General features: G+C 42.8%; 6 protein-coding genes across 6 annotated transcripts; 3 read left to right on the top strand and 3 right to left on the bottom strand.

Moving 5' to 3' along the window:
• Window positions 1-2,257: 2,257 nt before the first annotated feature.
• BDV37DRAFT_264403 (uncharacterized protein) lies at window positions 2,258-2,533 on the top strand. Its single transcript, XM_032083666.1, has one exon. The coding sequence runs from the start codon at window positions 2,274-2,276 to the stop codon at window positions 2,505-2,507; it is 234 nt and encodes a 77-aa protein (XP_031935288.1). The 5' UTR covers window positions 2,258-2,273; the 3' UTR covers window positions 2,508-2,533.
• Window positions 2,534-3,361: 828 nt separating this feature from the next.
• On the bottom strand, window positions 3,362-6,139 carry BDV37DRAFT_276491 (uncharacterized protein; the record flags this gene model as incomplete). The annotated part of the gene is made up of 2 exons (XM_032085575.1): window positions 3,362-3,818; window positions 3,858-6,139. 2 exons carry the CDS (start codon window positions 6,137-6,139, stop codon window positions 3,362-3,364), a joined length of 2,739 nt encoding a protein of 912 aa, XP_031935289.1.
• A 2,458-nt stretch (window positions 6,140-8,597) lies between these two features.
• On the top strand, window positions 8,598-9,003 carry BDV37DRAFT_288936 (uncharacterized protein; the record flags this gene model as incomplete). The annotated part of the gene is made up of 2 exons (XM_032088355.1): window positions 8,598-8,788; window positions 8,847-9,003. 2 exons carry the CDS (start codon window positions 8,598-8,600, stop codon window positions 9,001-9,003), a joined length of 348 nt encoding a protein of 115 aa, XP_031935290.1.
• A 3,184-nt stretch (window positions 9,004-12,187) lies between these two features.
• Window positions 12,188-14,850, top strand: BDV37DRAFT_264404 (amino acid/polyamine transporter I). The gene is made up of 9 exons (XM_032083667.1): window positions 12,188-12,479; window positions 12,589-12,719; window positions 12,786-12,856; window positions 12,907-12,930; window positions 12,986-13,075; window positions 13,128-13,210; window positions 13,285-13,682; window positions 13,752-14,081; window positions 14,143-14,850. The coding sequence occupies exons 2-9, from the start codon at window positions 12,594-12,596 to the stop codon at window positions 14,614-14,616; spliced, it is 1,596 nt and encodes a 531-aa protein (XP_031935291.1). The 5' UTR covers window positions 12,188-12,479; window positions 12,589-12,593; the 3' UTR covers window positions 14,617-14,850.
• Window positions 14,851-15,658: 808 nt separating this feature from the next.
• On the bottom strand, window positions 15,659-16,329 carry BDV37DRAFT_276495 (uncharacterized protein; the record flags this gene model as incomplete). Its single annotated transcript, XM_032085576.1, has 2 exons — window positions 15,659-16,237; window positions 16,315-16,329. The coding sequence occupies 2 exons, from the start codon at window positions 16,327-16,329 to the stop codon at window positions 15,659-15,661; spliced, it is 594 nt and encodes a 197-aa protein (XP_031935292.1).
• A 2,336-nt stretch (window positions 16,330-18,665) lies between these two features.
• On the bottom strand, window positions 18,666-19,099 carry BDV37DRAFT_276496 (uncharacterized protein; the record flags this gene model as incomplete). The annotated part of the gene is made up of 2 exons (XM_032085577.1): window positions 18,666-18,755; window positions 18,806-19,099. The coding sequence occupies 2 exons, from the start codon at window positions 19,097-19,099 to the stop codon at window positions 18,666-18,668; spliced, it is 384 nt and encodes a 127-aa protein (XP_031935293.1).
• Between the last annotated feature and the right edge of the window lie 1,737 nt (window positions 19,100-20,836).

Genomic DNA, 20,836 nt, shown 5'->3' on the forward strand with positions numbered 1-20,836 from the left:
AGATGGCTACGCAGCACTTAGGATACAGTAAAGTTGGTATTTTAAATAGTAAAAAGGTTAAATATCTAGGGCTATGGTATATCAATCGGTAATTATTATGGAAATTATTATTTAAACTTGGAAATCGAATATTAGCGCTGAATAACTTAAGTATAAATAATTAACCTATTATATTACCCATTGGCGGAGGAAGTTAACAAAACTAATACAAATAGTGTATATTAACTCGTTATACTCTATCGTTGTATTGTATTCTATTTTGTAATAGAAAATTTTAAGCCACAATTGCGGCTGTGCAAGATTATATTTATAAATATATAACAAGTAAATAACTATATACTAAGAATATAAGTAAAAAATTGTACTAAACTCCACACACAGCAGCCCAGAACGCAGGTCAGCGCACTGCTCCCCGGACCTCGGAACACCGGCGCCGGTGGTCCGAGGTCCAGGGGAGGCAGTGGGCTCACCTGCGTTCTGGAAAAAATGCAGCTCGACCAGTAGTAGTCTCGTGACCGGATCAACTTCTTTTGGCCTTTAAGTGGAGGACGGCGCGGCAACTATCCTCAACAGGCAAGGGATATTACTCGGCCAGTAAGTAGTATTACCTAGGGCGGCAGGCGGTGTCCGGAGGCAGATAAGCGATAAAATGGGAGCCGTTTTCAGCGCGTACATATAACAGGCCAATGATCTTATGGAATGCCAAACGGCTCTCGCTAGGGCTCACAAACCGGATACAAAGCGCTATAGGATGGTCCGCTTCAGCATGTATTGTCAAGCTGTAAAGCACTATTCTAAATGTTATTGATCTAGGCAAACAGATTTTATGTCGCATGTTATCTAGTAGAAATCGCGACGCACAATGTCAGGTTAGTGGATGTCAGTAAGGTTAAGTGGACTCGATTAGGGGGCCCGTATATTTATCTTTGAGGCGTAATTGTGAGCAGAGAACAGAGTGGTGAGCTCTGGGTTGCGTGAATGTCCTAAAACCTCGTGAACTATAATAAAAGTTCTCATCATCTGTACTAGGTTTGGAAAAGGAGTAATTTAACCCTTTCTCTTACTTGGCGTCCTACTCTAGTATATATTGATTGTATCTGATGTGGTACTTTTCCGGATTTTTTTATACTTTTCCACAGTCTCTCACAGTGGTGTGAGCAGGGCAACTTAACAGTGCAATAAGAGCGGTTTTTAGCACCCCGCAATACTATATAATGCTCTATACAAAGAATTAAGTAGTATAAAGGCGATAAATCTTGTAGAATGCAAACCAGCAATAGACATTATAAGAAATAAAATTATTAGTATAAAGGGAGGTACTAATCTTTTCCCAGATTAAGTAAACTATGTATTCCACTTCCTGCTAGAGTAGTACAATATTCTACAGGTGCTTCTCTGAATGGAATACTCGCTTACATGGAATGTTCGCCTTCCAGATATAATAATTACACCTGATGTCTTGGTATATAAATAATCACATCTATCCAACTGGATTATAGGCGGTTTATCCTATTCCAATTAGTTGACCATTTACTATATGACTTATATCCTCGTTACCATCATCACCACAATTTACAGTACTCGCAAAAATGTCCTCATCCATTACAGCTCAATACTCAGATGCCATGAATAAGACACTTGAGTATCTTCCGACAATTGTTACACACGAGGGTTATTATGAAATAGCTCTACTCTTGATGACGGCTTTATCGGCATCCGATGTCAGCTCATTGCTCGTAGCGCTTCAAATTCAATCCTCGACCTCTCTTTACCACCGTTATCGTCGTTTCCTTCATCCATTACGGGATATAGATCCCACGATGCGGGCCTTTGATCCTTGGATACGTGACAAGTGCCAGATCCTCCTACTGGGTCCTAATTGCAGATTATTGATGCAACGTATCATGGACCCAGAAGCATACTACACAGAAAAGAGCTGCGACTGTGATCGGTTGGAGATATGGGTCATAGCAATACCGCCCAAGTCTCAAGCGATTGCTAAGCGAGCCTCAAGGTTGGCTCGCGTCTGTAACAGGGCGCAAAACTTTGCAAGACGTCAAAGAGCCTTTTGCAAGCTTGGTAAGATCATCGATCAAGGACATATTCTTAAACAGTATGTCGACGATCAGGACCTAGTCCCGTGCGATGGCACCATCACTACATACGAGAATATACGTGGGGAAAGTGTCGATGTTAAGGTATTTGACTTGTTGATATCGGTTTCGAGCCGGTGCCTGAAGAATATGCTTGTTGTTGGGCTTGGCTACGCAGGAATGGAGTTTCGCTTGGAGTGGGATATAAGGGAGGATAAATCAACCAGAAATTGGACAGCAGCAGATGGTCTTCCATATATAAACGCTGCCAACCCATATAACCTTGAGACTGGAACGACTATGTATTCGAATGAGCGCCCAAGTGAAGGAACACTTGCCTTCTTTTCTTTTGCACCTTGTTATCGACAACCTATCCTGTCTATTCCCATCACGCAGGTTTCAAGGAGATCATAGGTTGTAAGGTCGTGCGAGGATATAATTAATAGGCTGCACTAGAGCATAACCTATTATATACAGAACTAAAAGACTACAACAAGGTTTTCGGATTTGTGGGGAGGGAATTGAGCATATAACAGTATATTAGTAGTGTTTGCTCTTATAAATACGTGAACAAGCGCAGTTAGAGTATTTACTATATTTATCTGTTGTACCTTTCTTAAAAGAATATCGATACCCTAAATACATATTTTAATTTGGGTATACTTGTATTACAGTAGGCAATTACTTTAATCCTCTGTTTGACAAGGTATCAACGCTAATAAATATTGAATAAGGCGGGAATGCCGGGTGCCCCTGTGAAACCCAGGTCATCTTACTTCGGAAAGCCCTCGAAATTGATATATATATAAACTACTGTTATCTAGTGAGGGGCGATGACTCAAGAATAAGAAAGAACGGTTGATTTGGCTGATATAGTGAGTTGGAAGTATATATAATAGACACTACAAAAAGGCAGCCGAGCATAGGAATCTATTTGGTTTCTGTTTGTTTTCCGTCTTAGATACACAATGTTAAATACGATATCGAGCTATTTGGTTGGCGGGCATAGAGAGCAGGACGCTATATAATCCAATAAGTTTTCGTTGTCTTAAAACTATATTGTAGTGGCTTGGGAGATCAGAGGAATTTATTAACTACTTTATGATTAATAGTAGAGACGATCTATATTTATACCAGGCAACTTGACATTAATTGTAGTACTAATTGTAGGCAACGCAGCTACCGCTTTATTTACATTGGGAATCAATGGTAAGAAATAAATTTATAAATAATATTTACCACACGGGTTGACTATATAGCAGTCCCTTTTAATTGCTGTCTATGTTTGTATCCAAAACTAGATCGAAGGCGTGATCAAATTTGTCCGAGTCTAGCGGTTCTGCTAGAATTTCCTCCTCTGTCCACTGTTCAATTGCGTATTGAGTCTCTGGAAGCTGATTATAGAGAAAGATTTCAAAGAAGTTCTGAGGGATGAACTTTAGTAACTGCGGCCGACACTCTCGAAGTACCATCTCTATAGCTTTGAAGCAGTGCTTTTTGATGCACCGGTATTCGGTCATGGACGGTGCATCTTCACCGGGAAAGTAGGTTATGCCTTGAGGTAGAAAGCAGAGCACATTTGGTGAGCCAGCAATGCGTACTAGTTGATTCCAAGGCCATGCGCGTTTGCACCAGTCTCTTACTTTCTCCTCGACCTCGCTGTAGTCGCGGGCGGTATCTGGAAGTTGATTATATATATCGGTGGCCAGTTGGGCAATTGGATCACTGGAGTTCACCTGCTCCTGGCGGTAGTTGTGAACATACCAATAAGTCAATACAAGTCCAATACGGGAGGTTTGCTCATTGTTTTTATGCCAGATACCAGCTGCGAAAACTCCAGCAGCACTGCGCTGAAAGCGCCGAGTGGCATTACTTTGTTCCCGGCGTAGATGTTCTAGCTGGCGCTTCACTTCCACTAAAATAGGCGGAGAGGCAATGGTGAGTGCTAGCTGTAATAGCCGATCAGCCTGCCTTGGGCCGATAGATGTATTAGAATCCAGGGACATCTGGGATACTCGGTTCCATAAACCAGTTAAATTGATAGGGTCACCACTGCGAATCATGACATTAGACCACCGGCAATGTGCCCTCTCCAATGAGTTGGTCTGCTGTTCGCTGGCTAGTACTGGGGACGATAATGACAACGATAATGACGACTTTGGCGACAACCCCGGGGGCGGCTGGGGGGGCGGCGGCGAAGGTGCGTCAGTCGCTGTCTGGAGCGCCTCCATCACAATATCATGGGCGAGATGTGCCCGAAAAGTCTCAGGTGGTCCGTTTTGGACATCTTGGCCGTTGGCACGTTGAGTCATTGTCCAGATAAGACCTATACCATTGTCCCCTGGTATAGAGCTAAGTAGCATGCTGTCTACCTGCCATTCTGGACATGGCTGGCCAATATCTTCAAGGTAATGGGACAATGCTTTGATAGCCGCTTGGCAGAAACGACAGGCAGGCCGATGAGGAAAGTGGCTACTATCTTGTACTTCTGACCTGTTTTCAGGGAAGAGATAGTGAATTACTGTCCCCGAGTAGATATGGATTTCAATCAATGACCAGTAATTATATGTTCGTGTAGGCAACAGTAGAGTCTGCGGTATTGGGTTTAACCGAAGTATACCACGGTGCAGACAGTCAAACCAAGTAGCATCGGCAATATGTAGCTCCGGTGGGCTATGATGGTAGGAAAGACGGTCACCAAGTACATCCACTGTAAAGACTGAAAGTGATGGAGACTTCTGCAACTCATATAGGACCTGCTCCACGTTTGTACGTGTTAATAAGGTACCATAAAACAGAATATAATTTTTATCTGGCCATTGCTGTACAAGGGTGTCTTGTAGGCTTGTACTCCCGTTTATATTGTTGGTTTCTTCCGAAGTCATATTGATATTGCTGGTCGGGTTTTCTGGTCTCGGTATAGACTCAGTCACCAGAAAGTCAGCAATGGCCTGATCAAGACTCCTCATGGGCCAACTGTTTGCTATCATATCACAATCGGCCATGTCCAAGGAAGACTGAGTTGCGAGTGTCTGATTTCTATTCAGCTCAAGGTCCGATCTCATTGGGGCGGCTGGCCATTGGGGAAATCCAGGGTTAGATTGATCCTGCAGCATATCTAGGAGGTCCCTCGAGCTGGCGGCGCTACCAGCATTAGATACACTTGACCTGGTTGAGGCTTCGCTATTAGTCATAGTTGACATCATGTCGCGCAGATTTGGCTGTGGCCTGAAGCCTGGTCCCTGATCACTGGTGCCGGCGTTCAACTCTTGAAAGAGGCGGTCAAAGTCTGCCCCAGCAGCAGTAGTAAGCCCGTCCATCAGATCGATTTCTGAGGACAGCTCGCCTGGTGTATTATTATCTGTGGATGAATACACGCTGTCTTCTTCGGTTGCTCTATCCTCCTCGGTCTGACCGATTCCTGGGGACGGCTCGCCTAGTGTAGTGTTGCCTGTGGATGAATACACGCTGTCTTCTTCGGTTGCTCTATCCTCCTCGGTCTGACCGATTCCTGGGGACGGCTCGCCTAGTGCAGTGTTGTCTGTGGATGTATGTATACTATCATCTCCGGTTGCTCTATTGCCTTCGATTTCTGGGGATAGCTCGTTTTGTGTAGTATTGCCTGTGAATATATGCACACTGCCTTCTTCTCCACTCTGTTGGGGCGGCTCACTTGGTGTAGTATTGCCTGTGGATACATCCATGCTGTCTTCTTGGGCGGCTCTGTTCTCGCCGGCCTCAGTGGCGCTTATCTGGCGTGATTGCTCTACTCTGCCAGAGTGATTATTCACGGTATTCGAAGAGACTTCGTTTCGCATATCCAGTAGCGACCTAAATTGACTTTGACTACTTTCTTGAAGACACCTTTGTCTCGTGGATCTCAGTTCAGCTCCCTCATCGAAATGGTCCCTCAGTCGCTTGACTCCACGGAGCAGCACTTCCCCAGGGAAAGATACCTTGATATGGTTGTCGATGGCCTGAACCCATTCAAGGGGGTTGATAGGCTCAGGGAAGAGAGCAAATTCAGGCTGGAATGCCCTATACATATCGCGGAGATAGTTTACCTACAGCTTTGGTCAGCAAACAATAAGCTAGGTGTCAATCTTCCAGTCTGCAGACTGTGTCTTTGATGGCTTGGATCTAAATAATGTAGGAATGATAGAATAGGCATACCAATACCTCCACAGTGCAGCTAGTATTCTCACAGTCTCTTGTCCACTGGGAGCACAATTCGGCTACCAATGGTTTCTGCAAGATTAATCAGCAACTGCCTTAGATATTCGAGTGCCAACCAACTTACCGCAATTTGCCAATACCTGTTCTGTTCGAATATGGACTCCATCTCCGAGATGCAGTTGATATGTTCCGCAGTCCAAAGACGGCATTGGAAGCTCAATTTCCCGAGAGATGGAGGGTCCGGTGAGAAGCTCCCTCTCACATTAGTAGTTTGGAAACTATAGACTGCCATCTTTATCCATTTATATCCAGTGGATTTCTGAGCGTCATATGTAGGAGGCAGGTAAAGATGCGCCAGCGCTGTAATACGGGAGGCGCACTGACTTGGATATATATACAGCCTCATTCACTATAATCTATACGCCTGTGCTTGGTGCCTAGGGCCTCACTTGCCTCTAGTGTTGAGTGGTATAAGTTCCATGGTTCAATTTGGTGTGCCTCTCAGGGGTTTACTGACGATCAGACATGGTCAGACACTCACGTGTCTGCACATGCCCTAGTTGTTCTCCTATCAGACGGTAGTGGATATACTTAGTTACAAGTCGGCTCCTGATCCTTTCCCCATTAGTGAGCTAGTCCCTTTTTAGAACGAGACTTGCTTTTATACATCCAGCAGTAGGATGAAGCCATGGCTCTATGAATCCGTGTGTGAAAACCATGGGTCGGGAAACACAATGTACGTTACAAGCCTGGGGAGCCAGATAGGCGATGTGCTAAGACATGTAGATCAAGTACACCTTCCTTCTAATGTCTCTACTGATTGCTTCAGGGTCTCATTTTGTGGAAAACTTTTATTAGGCCTTCAGCATAAGAAGTTGCCCGGAGTATTAGCTTCTCGTGAAGAATGATTAATAATATATACTTCCAGTATATTATTATCTCTAGCTATCTCCTATAATAATAGCATGGGCTAGATTTTTGATAAACAATTGCTCTTGTTATTTTCTTTCCTTCTTTTTCATTTGGGACACCGCAATAAATGGCACATTGTATGTATAGTGGAGACTAGAGTTGAATTTCTAACCGTTTTGAACAACTTTGGCTATTTAAACTTTACAACAACTGTTAAAGAATACTCTAGAACAAGACAATCGCCATTTGTGGATACGTTACTCCCATCTGGTTGACTAGCGGCAGAACTTTTTACCGCAGGGATATCCAGTCTTTTAAGAGTAATACAGTAATAGTCTTCGGTAATCTCCTACTTAAGTGATACTCCCTATTCGTCATATATCGGTAGAGTTCGTCGGCCCACTAAATTAAGCTTTCCCTCATATGTGGTTTGGATCGACTGTGATCTCTCATCAGATCCATCACCCTCTAATAAATCTATATTATTAATCACAAAATTTACCAGGTACTACTGTACATATTATCTATGCCAGAAGAATCCTTGTCAGGCTATACTGTGCTGTTAATGTTGGTTACTACTGTACTTTACTGTATCTCCGGATAATAATACACACCCATTAATAGACACTGACCAGTCGTTATATTCGACGAATTCTGTATTGCTATTACACGGCCGAAAGCTCTTAAGATAAATTCCCGCTGGGGGCTACAGCCTAAAGACCTATGGTTATAAACAGTTGGTATTATAGCAAACTCTCGAAAGATGGAGACTCTAGAAGCGGCTAACACTTTTTGATAGAATATTCTTTACTGGTTCTCTAATCCCACTTTACACTAGTACGGTGATGCTACACAGAGTTCAGTATTGGTGCTATTGTAGAAGTGTATCTCTACATTACCTTTGATTATAAGTCTGTCTAGATTCTGTTTAGTTAACCTTAAACCTTACCTCAGAGGTTATGACAAATTAACAATCGAAAAATATCACCGGTGATACACTAAGCAGATTTAAGTTTAACACAACTTAAATAATCTGGTACAGTTTTCGTCTGATTAACTTAGGCCTTGATTGCTGTAGAGATCTATAAAGTCCTATCCAATATCTCTCTATTAATAATTACTATCTTTACCAGCGCCCATAGAATAGTTTATTTTTCACTTAACGATTCAACGACACAAGCTGTATCAGGTGTTATGGAGGGAACGTCGCTTCCTCCACAACCGTCGACACCTAAGACAGTCCCAGTGGAGACAGAAGACATTGGATCCATCTCTTCGATGACCTTAAGTGAACCATCATCACCTCAAATAACACAAGAGGGTAACAGCCCTAAGCAAAGAAGCACAACGACAGGCAACAGTTACGAATTACCTCTACAAAGGCTGACGTTCAGTGAAACCCCATCTGACACCAATATGATTGAACGAGCTCAGCTTTTGCATGACCAAGTTGCTTCTCATAAGCCCCGACCACCAGAGGACTCGGCTGCACAGCTCACTCCATCACGGCGAAATGCTATAGTACGAGTGACACCGTTACCGCTCTTCGAATCTCCCCAAAACGAGAACGAAGAAATCTCTAATGGAGTGGCTTATTGGTACCAGAAGTAGGTCTAAGGATCATGGTCTGGCAGACAGTGATAGATTACTGATATATATTGGCAGTTTCCGAGTTCAGATATGGTCCCCGGTAGCATCGATGGTAGGTATACACTGGGAAAAGGCGGAAGAGCTTGGTTGGCAGATGGGGAGAGAGGAGATCATCCAACGCTCCAACAGATTAATGGCATACCGCCGAGATTTCCGTGGTAAGAGTCTCTGATCCATAACTGGGCTCGTCAAAATATGTTCTCACATTTTCCGCTGCCTCAATGCTACGGTCTTAATAGTTGGATGTATATTAAAATAATTTTCAAAGCTATGGTTGTATAGATGGTTAGCGTTAAACCTTTTATTGTAGAAAGATTACTATATCCCTAATCAGATTGATATTCACTAAAATATACAAGTATAATACCTACTGCATACGTCAATCTATATAGCCAGGAGCGGTACAGATGCAGCGCTGTTGATGATATAGATTAACTATTGACCTCAGTTATTCAAAGCAGTTGAAGACCTAGTGTGACACTAGTATGTACATAGTACTGGTGATACGCTATTCCTATTATAGAATATTATACCGCTACTAATCTATCCATGATCCACCGATGGATCTACTATCGACCCTTGGTCCTTAACAAACAGGAAGTGACCTTGGTTTAGGCGCTATTCTAAAGAGGGATAACACCCCACTTTCCCTCAGATAACCGCAACTCTAATTAACCCCGCACGTATCATCTTCCAGCCAATAAGCGGTCCCGTCACAGGATTACTGTTTAGACTTCCTCCATATCAAAAAGTCTAATCATTTATTCATGAACCGTAGCCCACCAAAATGTATTTACTGTGGTAGGGTACATGTGGAACTGCTAGAACCACTGTGGCACGAGTATCACCGCCCGCGTTAGGTCCTGTTATATTTTTGTATCCAGATGACGAAATTCATTGAAGGAGATCATGAGAGAGATATCTACTGTTCAGCGTCGAAAGCCCATCGACTAGGTAGTTATATGTAGAGATAGAATATTGAAGTCAGGGGTAGATTCTATTGAGATAGACAAACTGATCGTTGATCTCTTAAAGCTACCATACCTTGTTATACAATATGGCAACTAGAACTATAGTTTAGGTCATTTTTAAAATTCGACTAGCAGCTATACTTCTTTCCCTTCATATTGTATTTCTGGATATTTTACCTAGATCCCATTATATTCCTTCCAACTCTGGTGCACAGGAATGGCTTTGGGAACCTGGCTGGCTAGTACATTTCGAGAAACCGTCTAATATATATAATTATATAAGTCAAGAACAATTGGAATGAGAGGCGATATTTTACTCCTTAGCCTTACTACAGATTTGATTAAATAGAGTTATGGAATTCGTAAATACTTAGAATACATGGCTCATAGAACACACAGCAACAGTGGTGAAACATAGTTATGTTAGTCACGCATTAATTAGTACAATTTCATCGGATTGCCCACTTTGTTTCCGGGGACACTGATACAGCCTGAACCCTCCAGATTGTAGGCTCTCCATCACCGACTTAAGATGTGGTACACAGGGCGCAATAATAGTAGTGAACAGTAGCACCTCAGTGCAGACACCGACCGGAAACGGATCAAGAATGATGCCATGGACGTCCTTAACTGTCTTATCACGAAAGATTGCTTCTAAGATCGCTGAGAGTATTATCCTAAATAACCAGTGAGCATGGCAGCTTTGTACCAATAAGGATATAGAGAGCCGAGAGTAGACATACGTAACCCTTAGTGTAAAGCACCCAATCACAATAGCCTTTTTTTTTAGCCGCATTTGAATTCGACACACCAGGAACATAGGCCAAAGGATGAGAGCCACTTCTGTAACTATGTTCACCGAGGTAAAATAGTTTTGCCATGCCCGCTGGATAGAAGAGTCAGCTCCGCTCGAATTTTTCGATCGCCTGGGTCAGGACCATGCCACTCTTCCCCGTACATACCATATTAATACATTTGTTAGAAGCAAGGTCCCAAGGATGCGGAATGCCACATTGGAATGCTGAAACAAGAAGGGATGAGAAAGCCCAGATTGTAAGAAATGCGAGGAAAGGAAATCCACTTCTGAAGTTGAAACCGCGTAGAAGTAGTATAAAGATAGCAGTGCTCATTTTTGAGAAGTATAATGTACCAATCATGGTTAGATTCGCAATATAGACAGCCTGTTTGACTGCCAGTCAATATATCCGTTCCGATGCCCAACCAGCATTATAGTTTCAGCAAGGGATGGACCCCATACCTTTTTAATCAACGGGAGCCGAGACGCAAGCAAGTTTTGATTTCCATAGCCATTGTCTGCTGCAATTGCTATACTCGTTGTGTGTGCGATACTAAATATCTGGAAAAATCCAAATATATCTGTATTAGGTCCACCGGGAAAGCTTCTATAAGTGTACACTTACCAGGGCAGCAATAATCATCCAATCATCCATAGCCACGCGGTGTATTACCCAGTACTTCACCCCTACACGTGACAAGACTGCTATGGTCTCAAATATCAACAAAATAGATGCTATAATTGTAAGGATCGGCCCTTGGTTGTCACTTGTAAGAAGCACCATTGTGATACGAGTGGCGGCGAAGAAAAATAGAATATAATAGAATATAAGAGCTGGTAAACAGAACTGATAATTTAATATCTTACACACAGTCTCAACACTCTACAAAGGTAGCAGATATAGTACTACCATGAGTTGTCAAGATATGTGAAATTTTATTTTAAGGAAGCCACCATTATTTAGATACTATTTACCAGGATATTTAAACATAAGTATAGCGCAACCTCTTCGATGTTCATGCCATTGTTAGGATCTTATTGGATCGCGATCTATTTCCATGCGTAGTGTAAGTTCAAGAAGCAAACCAGGGTACTATAATTTCAAAAGCTACTCGCTCAGCCCCCACACTATCCTATCTTATATTACGCGAAGCGACTTACCAGGGTAGTGGTAGAGTTTATATAATTGCTTGGCATCGAATCTGGAACTCTTGTAAAAGAGTACTGTGGTGGCATGGTGAAAGCTAACTACATTCAATACGTAGGAAATTAGTTATCATAGCTTTATGTTTTTCGGGTACTATTTTCTTTTCTGTAAGAAGTGATCGACGGGGTGGAGAATTCCTTACTTAGACTTCCGACACAGGACATGAGTCAGTGTCGCAAGGATCGCCGGAAATAGTAGGAGGCTTGATGAGAGAGCGCCACCTTGGGCGTAGATCTCATGTTTGAGAATTCCTGAGGGCAGACTCGGCCGAGGCAAATAAGTGGAACTATTACCCGCAGTGGCAAAAGTATTAAATCACCGCCAAACATATTTTGTAGGCGGCTGGCAAAATTTGTATATCCACAGGGATCGGCAGAATATTTTCGCTTCCTACCTCGTGGTTCTTGCGATCCACCAGAGCTGATGGGCCTGGAGCGCCACAAAGGCACTATCTCCAGAGGAAACGATTTTCTAAATATCTCAGTGGGTCAAGAATGATGGTAATAATACTCCTTACCTGTAATATATTTGTATCGAAAATATTCCGTTAATAGATCTCCATATATATACCATTCCAAAAACTTTAACTGGGGAGACCGCTTCTATCCTGCGTCATTACCAGAGGCAATGACGAGACAAGCAACCTACATCCTGTGTTTCTTGTTAAGGAATAGGTTCGTTGGATCGCTCCTGGTATCTTCTTCAGCTTCAGACAAAATTGCTTCCCTCAATCCCCTTGGTATATACGATCATAGAACTCGTGTTACTAATAGACACGTACAGCTACAATGGATAAGCAGCAATATAAATGCGAAGATCGGATACCGCTTCCAGAATTGGGACAACAGACATTTTCAAATAACGTGAATGACAATCGAGACTTAGCACGTGTTGGCAAGTTACCCAGTTTACAGGTACGAAGCTCAGAGCATGTGAGATTAATTTACTAGAGATATAAGAGTCACTGATGATGGAGTTAGCGGAGATTTGGATTCTTGTCAATCTTGGGATTCAGTTGTACTGTCCTGGCAACTTGGGAAGGTGTTCTCTCGTAAATACTTCTCCCACATTCATGGACGAAAAGTCTACTGACCCCTTAAGGACATTTATTCTTCCACTGAAGAAGTGCTACTCTCCGCCTAGCAAGAATTTGTGGTAGTCATTCTAATATATTGTTTAGTGGGGGATCCGCAGGTGCGGTTTATACCTACCTCTTTGTGTGGTTCAGCACGCTGTGCACCCTTGCTACACTATCCGAGCTGGTATCTATGTAGGCTACCCTTCCATTTTCACCAGCTATCTGAGACCTAATGGATATACAGGGCACCGACCTCCGGCGGCCAGTATCATTGGGTCGCAATTTTAGCGCCACGATGGTGCCATAAGTTCCTTAGCTTTATTACAGGTGAGCAAATTAACACAATGCTGGTTGCTTGTATATCTTTAACTACGTTGCAAAGACACTCATTTAATCGGTAGCGTGGCTGGTAATATTGGGTTGGCTAGGAGCGTTTGCTTCAGGTGTGTATATGGCAAGCTCTCAGATCATGGGGTTTGTTACTATAACACATACGGCTTTCCAGCCTCAACCCTACCAGGTAATGCTTCTTTACTGGGCTTACGTTGCTTTTGCGATGTTTATCAATGTTGGCACAGGGAGGCTTCTGCCTAAATTTGAGGGATTTGTCCTCATCTTGCATATTGCTGGGTTTTTCGTCATCCTAATACCACTCTCATATCTAGGCGACCATGTATCCGCCAATGAAGTATTTGGGAGCTTCAATAACGAGGGCGGTTGGCCGAGTCTTGGATTATCTCTTTTTGTTGGGATGCTGGGCAGTAATTTTGCTTTCACAGGCTGTGACGCTGCTATTCATGTGAGTAGCTAGTGCTTTCATCCTCTCCATGCAGACTTTGGAGCTGATGCTGGATGGCACTTCCTGCAGATGACCGAGGAGACCAGAAATGCCACGGTGACCATACCGCGGTCCATCATGATGAGTATTGTCCTGAATGGATCACTGGGCTTTGGCATACTCTTGGTTACCCTGTTCAATCTACAGGATGTCGACCATGTCCTCAACTCCCCTACGGGATATCCATATATACAGATATTTCTAAATGCGACAGGGTCAATACCTGGCAGTATCGCCATGGCTTCTATTGTGCCTATCTCAGGGGTTGCTACTGCATCAGGAAATCTGGCCGCAGCCTCACGGATGGTATGGTCCTTCTCTCGAGACCGTGGTACACCTTGGTGGATACTACTAAGCAAGGTTAGTATCTGCAGTCTCAAGCGTGACGTGTGAGTATTCAGTACTTATAAGAAAGGTTCAGGTGGACTCTAGGAGAATTCCTTTTTATTCTATTACAGCGATTGTTATCGCTGCGCTCTTGTTATCTTTAATAATCCTGTGGTCTGAAGCTGTTCTTAATGCTGTGGTGTCATTGACTGTTAGCTCTCTGTTCTCTTCCTATCTCATAGCTGCTGCGCTGCTGCTTTACCATCGCCTTACAGGCGGAATTCGACATTGTGGCGACACAATGCTGGTAGTTAACACAACCGGCGCTCCCCTTTCTTGGGGGCCCTTTCATATTCCACGAAAATGGGGTATTGCAACCAACGCTTTCACGGTTTGTTACCTGACCATTGCTGTTATATTCAGCTTTTGGCCTTCAGACGTACATGTCAACGTGTCGTCAATGAATTGGGCTATCGCACCTACTGGAGGGACGGTTCTCTTCGGTATCCTGTACTACATTACCCATGCAAAGGGCACTTTCACCGGGCCTGTGGTGGAAGTTTGTTAAACGCGTGTTTCGATGGACTGCGCATGACATGGACCTTAGTTGACCATCGTCATTGCACCTCTCTATCTTTTGGATGTCAAGAGCTTCTGCCTCGATGAGTGATGGACATTCAACATTTCTATCCCTTTTATCTTTACCCAGCATCAATATAGTGCAACTATAGTATTTTATAGTCTTGGTATACCATGGTGAAGTGACTAATAAAGATGTTGACCCTGATTGAGACGACGAAAGTAGGGATAATAAATAGGATGAGGATAATACACGGAGGGAGGATGATGCACAAGGTGAGTGAATAACATGACAGAAGATTGAGCTGTCAAAGCGGGAGGCAATTTTCTAGAAGTACATAGTTTTAATAAGATTTATTTTATCACTAGTAGAACTCTCTCTATATTCAAAGTAGCTCGTTGTTGTTTCTTTTATATCTGTATACGCACCGCGCTAGTATTCTTGCATTTTTTGTTTTATACTTAGAATATCAATTAAACAGCACTGATATAAATACTTATTCAAGAGGCAATCATAGCAAGCTCTTCTCCCGCTTTTATATTATCAGCTATCAGTATACTAGGCTTCACGATGTTTTAATCTACTTATAGAAGTACGTATATAGTTTAGTGTTAGATCCACTCTGAGTGTAGTTGTACTAAATTCGGAGGTGGTTAGAGGTTTGTCCTAGCTGCAGTTAATACATTCATAGCGAAGTGCTCTGGATGTTAAAGTGAGTAAATTCAACCAAGCGCGGGTAAACGGCGGGGGTAGGTATAACGTCCTTAAGGTAGTCAAATGCCTAGTCATCTAAATAGTAAATGAATAGATTAATGAGATTTCCACTGTCCGTATCTACTATCAGAACTAAATAGGGAGAATATATTATTGATAGGAAGTATATCTATCTACCTCAAGGCCGATTTTGTAGCAGAGTCCTGTCAATAATAGCAAACCTTCCAAGCACAGCGAAATACTCTATACTCTTGCAGGATAGCATGATTGTGATTCTCTGGCCCCATGACTTTTAACAAATGTGTAGGCTAGTATATCAGATCATGGACGCATTGGCCAAGAAGTCCTCCTTCTGATCGCCGGGATTAACCGCAAAAACAGTCTCATTATTACACAGATGTGGTTTATCGATTAAGCTGGCCGAGAACCAAAGTGGCTTTGTAGACTGGACCGAAACCTGGTGTGATGGAATCTTATCTTTTGTTGGAACAGCATTTTGGCTTAGTCGCGGTGCATGGCAGGGATCTTGGAAGTCAGAGCTGTAAAGTGCGTACGCCCCATAGAACCGAAACAGGACCATGTCACCAGGTGCTGCATTGATGAACTGTGGGCGAAAGAGCGATTGTTCCGTATCAATACCGCCCTTTTCAGCCCCAACATCGACGATGAATAAGCGTATAGTGGCTGTTGAATCAGTAAAAATAGCGTCGGCCGTCGCATTGGAGACGAAATTATTATATGTCTGCGAAGCTGGCAGCATAGATGGAGAGGGGAGTAATGTTAGTGTGGAAGACAAAGACGAAGCGGGGACATCTGAGATGGAAGGTCGCTCAGAGAGAGAGTATGTCTGCCCCGGGGGGGGCACACGTTGATCATCGGTCTTCGTAACCGACACCTTATCAGTTGGTTCCAGTATATTATTTCCAGCATCAAGCGTAGATGTGGGATTATGTTCGGCGGAGGCTGCACTGCCTTGTGGTCCAACATCGGATGTTGGTAGAGCACAGCTACTACTTTAGTTAGTATCCTAACAGTGAATGCGCTCTTGACTCAACTTGCCTCAGCACAGGTGATACCCTCCAAATAAGAATAGTTAGTAGTGAAACAAGGACAGGCAACATGATGCGGTAGATATAAACTATAATATCTGCCAGGCTTCCCAAAGACGGTCCTACAACGGGGGGGGGGGGAGATCTAGAGGAGGTGTTGCTCCTTTATATTATCCTCATGGGTTCTTCATGACAGCCTATGTATGAGCCAATTTATTTTTGATTGCTGTGTACCACCAAGATTGGCGTTGAAGATACAGAATATGTAGCGCAACTAGTATTACATAAGGTCGAGCCGCAACATAAGATAGATAGACCTGCGCAGCAGTGGACAAGTAAACATCGCAAAATAGGGTGTGATTCCGCAGAACTTGAACAAGGGAACTTTTTATAAATCCATAATATATCCGCAATACTTGATGAACAGCAATGCATAGATTATAGTAGTCCTGTCATATAACTATCTAAGATTAGAGAATATAAAGTAGATAGTAAATAATAAATCTATCCACGGAGTACTGTATATAATAATAATACCAGCCAAGCCAAACAACCATGCAACGGTAATTGATAAGAGGCAGCAAGATAGTTATATTGCACTATTAATATTACATTGTATACCTACCCATTTTGCGAGTGAATCTTTATTATAGGATATATACCGCGGTTACCTAATTCATAAATATCTTCCAAGGTAGATCAGACCAGAACCAGCTCAATACAAAAGTTTACCTACCCATGATCCACGACTGGAGGCTACAGTTGGGATTTGCTGCTATATAATTATTAGGATAACCAACTATATAGCCACTATGTCTACTGTCCCCTCTTTTATTTTCTACCAGATATTGTGCTGCCAAGTTAGCATACCGCATTCCAAGAAAATTATAGCGACACAGAATATCTTTCCTTAAATAGAAGTACGCTAAGCTCTATTCATAACTAGTGTACTACGCGTTGTACACTAAACCATTCTGAATTCCAAGACTATCTAACTTGGAATGAAAGAAGCTACGTAAAAGCTCCTGAAGACGTAATAGACATGACTATAAAAATAAGTTCCATCATTGGTAATAAAAGCAGATGTTAAAGCAGGAAGTAAGCCCAATCAATCTCTAATAAATAGAGTGTTTACTTTTATATTTGCCTGCTTCTTTACCTTTCAGCCTTAGTCAGTCTCTGTGCAACCCTTTGAACCATGAGCGCGTAACTTCCCTCATTCCAAGACAATCATGGCCTCCGGGTGGTCGTGGCAGCGTTATTACTTGCTCTATTTCTAGCAGCTATAGTAAGAGTCCCTTTCCCGGCAAGCAGCATTCCCGATATTAATATTATTTCTCTAAAGGACCAAACAATTGTTGGGATTGTGGCCCCAACGCTGGCAACCGACACCCGTTGTATTGACCGGTGGATAGCCACTTTCGTACCTATGATTGATGTCTTCCAGATTCTATACAGCCACCTTCACAGTCTTTTTTTTCAATTAAGATTGTCTATCTTTTGGCTATTCACCTCTTTGAACTGGGATCAGTCGTTTATACGACCGCGCCGAACTCTATCACAATAATATTTAGTCGGGCAATTGCCGGTGCTGGGGTGGCAGGTATCTTTACTGTCAGATTTGAATCAATTGGAAAGATTATTCCGCTTGATTAGCGTTTTTTGTATTCGGAACCATGTTTCCTGTCCTTCTAGTCGCTCCTATGGTAGGTATCTTTATTGGCAGTGCATTTACAGACAGATCTATATGGTAATGGTCCGTTTATATCAACTTGCCACTGAGTAGCTTGATTATATATTACCTTGGCATATGCATTCCTTGTTAATGCGTCTATATAACCTGATATTATGTCTATATCTCTATGGACACCCATCTGCCAGTCTCCAGCCGGCCTGGCGACGTACTTTGCCTGACCGATCAGCTCTATCGTACTCTTGGTATTCTGCCAGGACCATGGGGAGCTATAAGTTATCTTTAGGCAGCCAGAAAAAGAGAGGAGAATCAGTTCAGCAGTCTTTAGTTCCATTATTGAGTCAATAATAGATATTTTCCTCTCTTCCACCCAATGTATCCTTACCTAGTTGATATGTTGGCTAAGGGATTCCGTCTGGCAGCCGATAGGCCCAGAAAGTGGGTTCTTCCAGCCGCTAAGCAATCCCACAATGAATAGCTTTCTGAGCTTAGATAGTTTAGATAGCAAGCAATAAGATCAATAAGGCTTCAAGATGATCCCAATTTAGGCCCTTGACATAATATTTCTTTTGTTTCAGTATTTATCCCTCAATAGCTCGTGGAGAAACAACCCAGTCCCAGCGCTGGCTCTGAGATGTTAAATTCTCCAAGACAAAACCCAGGATCCCATGCTATAGGGCTATTAGTGTGTCACAATTTCTGCCATTGAAGTATCACGAACCTCGTCGGCAATATACGCATCAAGGCGATTGCAAGCAATAAGGTGATTTACAGTTTCATGATCTAGGCTGAGGCTGTCCAGCCACATATCCACTTCGTCTATATCCCAACTACCACTTGCTAGTTGTAGACTGGAGAAGTGTTTTAACGTATCGGCGATCTTGCGGCGAATCGCACGGGGTGTACGGCAATATCCTCGAATGCTGAGTACCCGGGACACAGCACTGTCGGTGAACCCACGCGAGCAAAAGTAAACCGTGGTGACAAGCTCTGCATCTGACCAGGATGATCCCATTGTCGTGAACTCGTCTTGCTGATGCAGTTATCGTCTCTCAAAGTATCCGGTAAAGGATTATAACTATAAGAAGAACGTGGTACTAGATGATATTTGGAACAGACCTCCAGAAAAAAAAGATATATAGCGGCTATATATATTGAGTGTACGAGGTTGTAATTGAGGGATGTTGAAGCATATTACCGCTCAACCAAAGTACAATTGCCACTGGTTGTGCCTCGAACCGAATAATCTGGCCAACAAGGAACAACCAGGCTGTGGTCTTTTACCTTACTAGTTAGCGTACCTTAGAAGCACTATCCCTGAACAGCTTCACAGAATATACAAGCTTGAACGACTCATCGAGCTACCCAAAAGAATATACGGTGCAGACTGTGCAGTAAGGCTATGCTTAATGTCTGATTGTAATTTGATGTTAGCCACTGCGGAAGCTTTTATCGACCGCCCTGTGGTTGTTCCAGCCCCAGGAAATAATTAAATAACGATTCACTATCGTTTTACTCGAGGCACAATGAAACTTCTAGCTTGATGTTGATACTGCCTAAATAGGCCCAGCACTTTGTTAACTAATTCCCCCCTGCGCTATGAGTATAATCAGATGCTAGTGATACAAAGGTAGATTTGAGAGGAGGTATGATAATGAAATTTAGTATCTGCAATGTAGAAGGAGATATCCGGTAAGTCTAACTCTATATCATACCATGTTCCGTATGTGTATCGCATAATTTATGGTTGCCTTGACTACATCGGTCCCTAGGTGATACACGCATCTATTGGTGCTGGTGTTAGGTAGGTCACAGCACGAACTAATACTTCGTAGGGCCCTGGGTTAACTTAAATAATCTAAAAAGAGACAGCTATATTATAAGAACAATACCCTTGCGATATATTCTTGATCTTGTCGTCCAACCCATCAGGTGTATATAGATCATGATATTAATAGTTATGATTTCTATTGTCTTTCTCCCTTTCTGGCTATCAAACCTTGCAGCAGGGCAAGTAGCCTAATACAGTGCATGTATTCCGATCTCTTGCTAACAGTGACCGATAACAGCTTCACCCTACCGCCAACTTGGTCGTACGCAGGCACCCCCTCCACCGGAGAATCATCCATAATACGCGCTCCCGAGAACGAGAACCGAGACGCAATCGGGGTTGATATGGCCATCAACACCCAAGAACAGCGAGCAAATTGTATAAACGCCCTGCTAGTCTTCTTATCATCACACGGAACAGCGAGTGAAGCAGGCATCACCAGGCAATGCTTACCGGTGGTACAAGAGGCTATGGTTCGGCTTTCTTCGATAGATCAAAGACTGGAAGTGTGCTATGAGTGGTTACCATTAATGGCAGGTAGGGACCTCAACATCCACTTGCATTATTCGATTAGCGCTATTCCATGAGTACCAATTATAATAACCTCGCAGATACCGAGACCAGCCATCTACGGCATGGAGGTCTTCGTCATAACTATCGAATTCACAGCCGCACTTCGTTTATCCGCCATCGGCGTGGGAACTGTCGACAGTGAAGCGAGATTGCTAGTTAGAAAGTTAGCCTTACATATAATAGTAAGAAATGGAAGTATCTATCAAATGGGCTCTCTTTGCATTACAGAGAAATAATATACATAGATATTATATAATAAGAGTTCATAACACGGCAAAGCTTGGCCCACCGCAGAATATATTCTCCCTCTCTTTTGAAATTAAGCAGATCAACACTTAACATTATCCA

This window comes from Aspergillus pseudonomiae, assembly GCF_009193645.1.
Source record: "Aspergillus pseudonomiae strain CBS 119388 unplaced genomic scaffold BDV37scaffold_134, whole genome shotgun sequence".
Taxonomy (NCBI): domain Eukaryota; kingdom Fungi; phylum Ascomycota; class Eurotiomycetes; order Eurotiales; family Aspergillaceae; genus Aspergillus; species Aspergillus pseudonomiae.

Coding starts and splice junctions, on each gene's coding strand:
- BDV37DRAFT_264403 (XM_032083666.1), top strand. CDS start 2,274: ATGGAGTTTCGCTTGGAGTGGGATATAAGGGAGGATAAATCAACCAGA.
- BDV37DRAFT_264404 (XM_032083667.1), top strand. CDS start 12,594: ATGGATAAGCAGCAATATAAATGCGAAGATCGGATACCGCTTCCAGAA. Junction 12,931..12,985: donor TTTATTCTTCCACTGAAGAA/GTGCTACTCTCC, acceptor TATATTGTTTAG/TGGGGGATCCGCAGGTGCGG. Junction 13,076..13,127: donor CTATCCGAGCTGGTATCTAT/GTAGGCTACCCT, acceptor ATGGATATACAG/GGCACCGACCTCCGGCGGCC.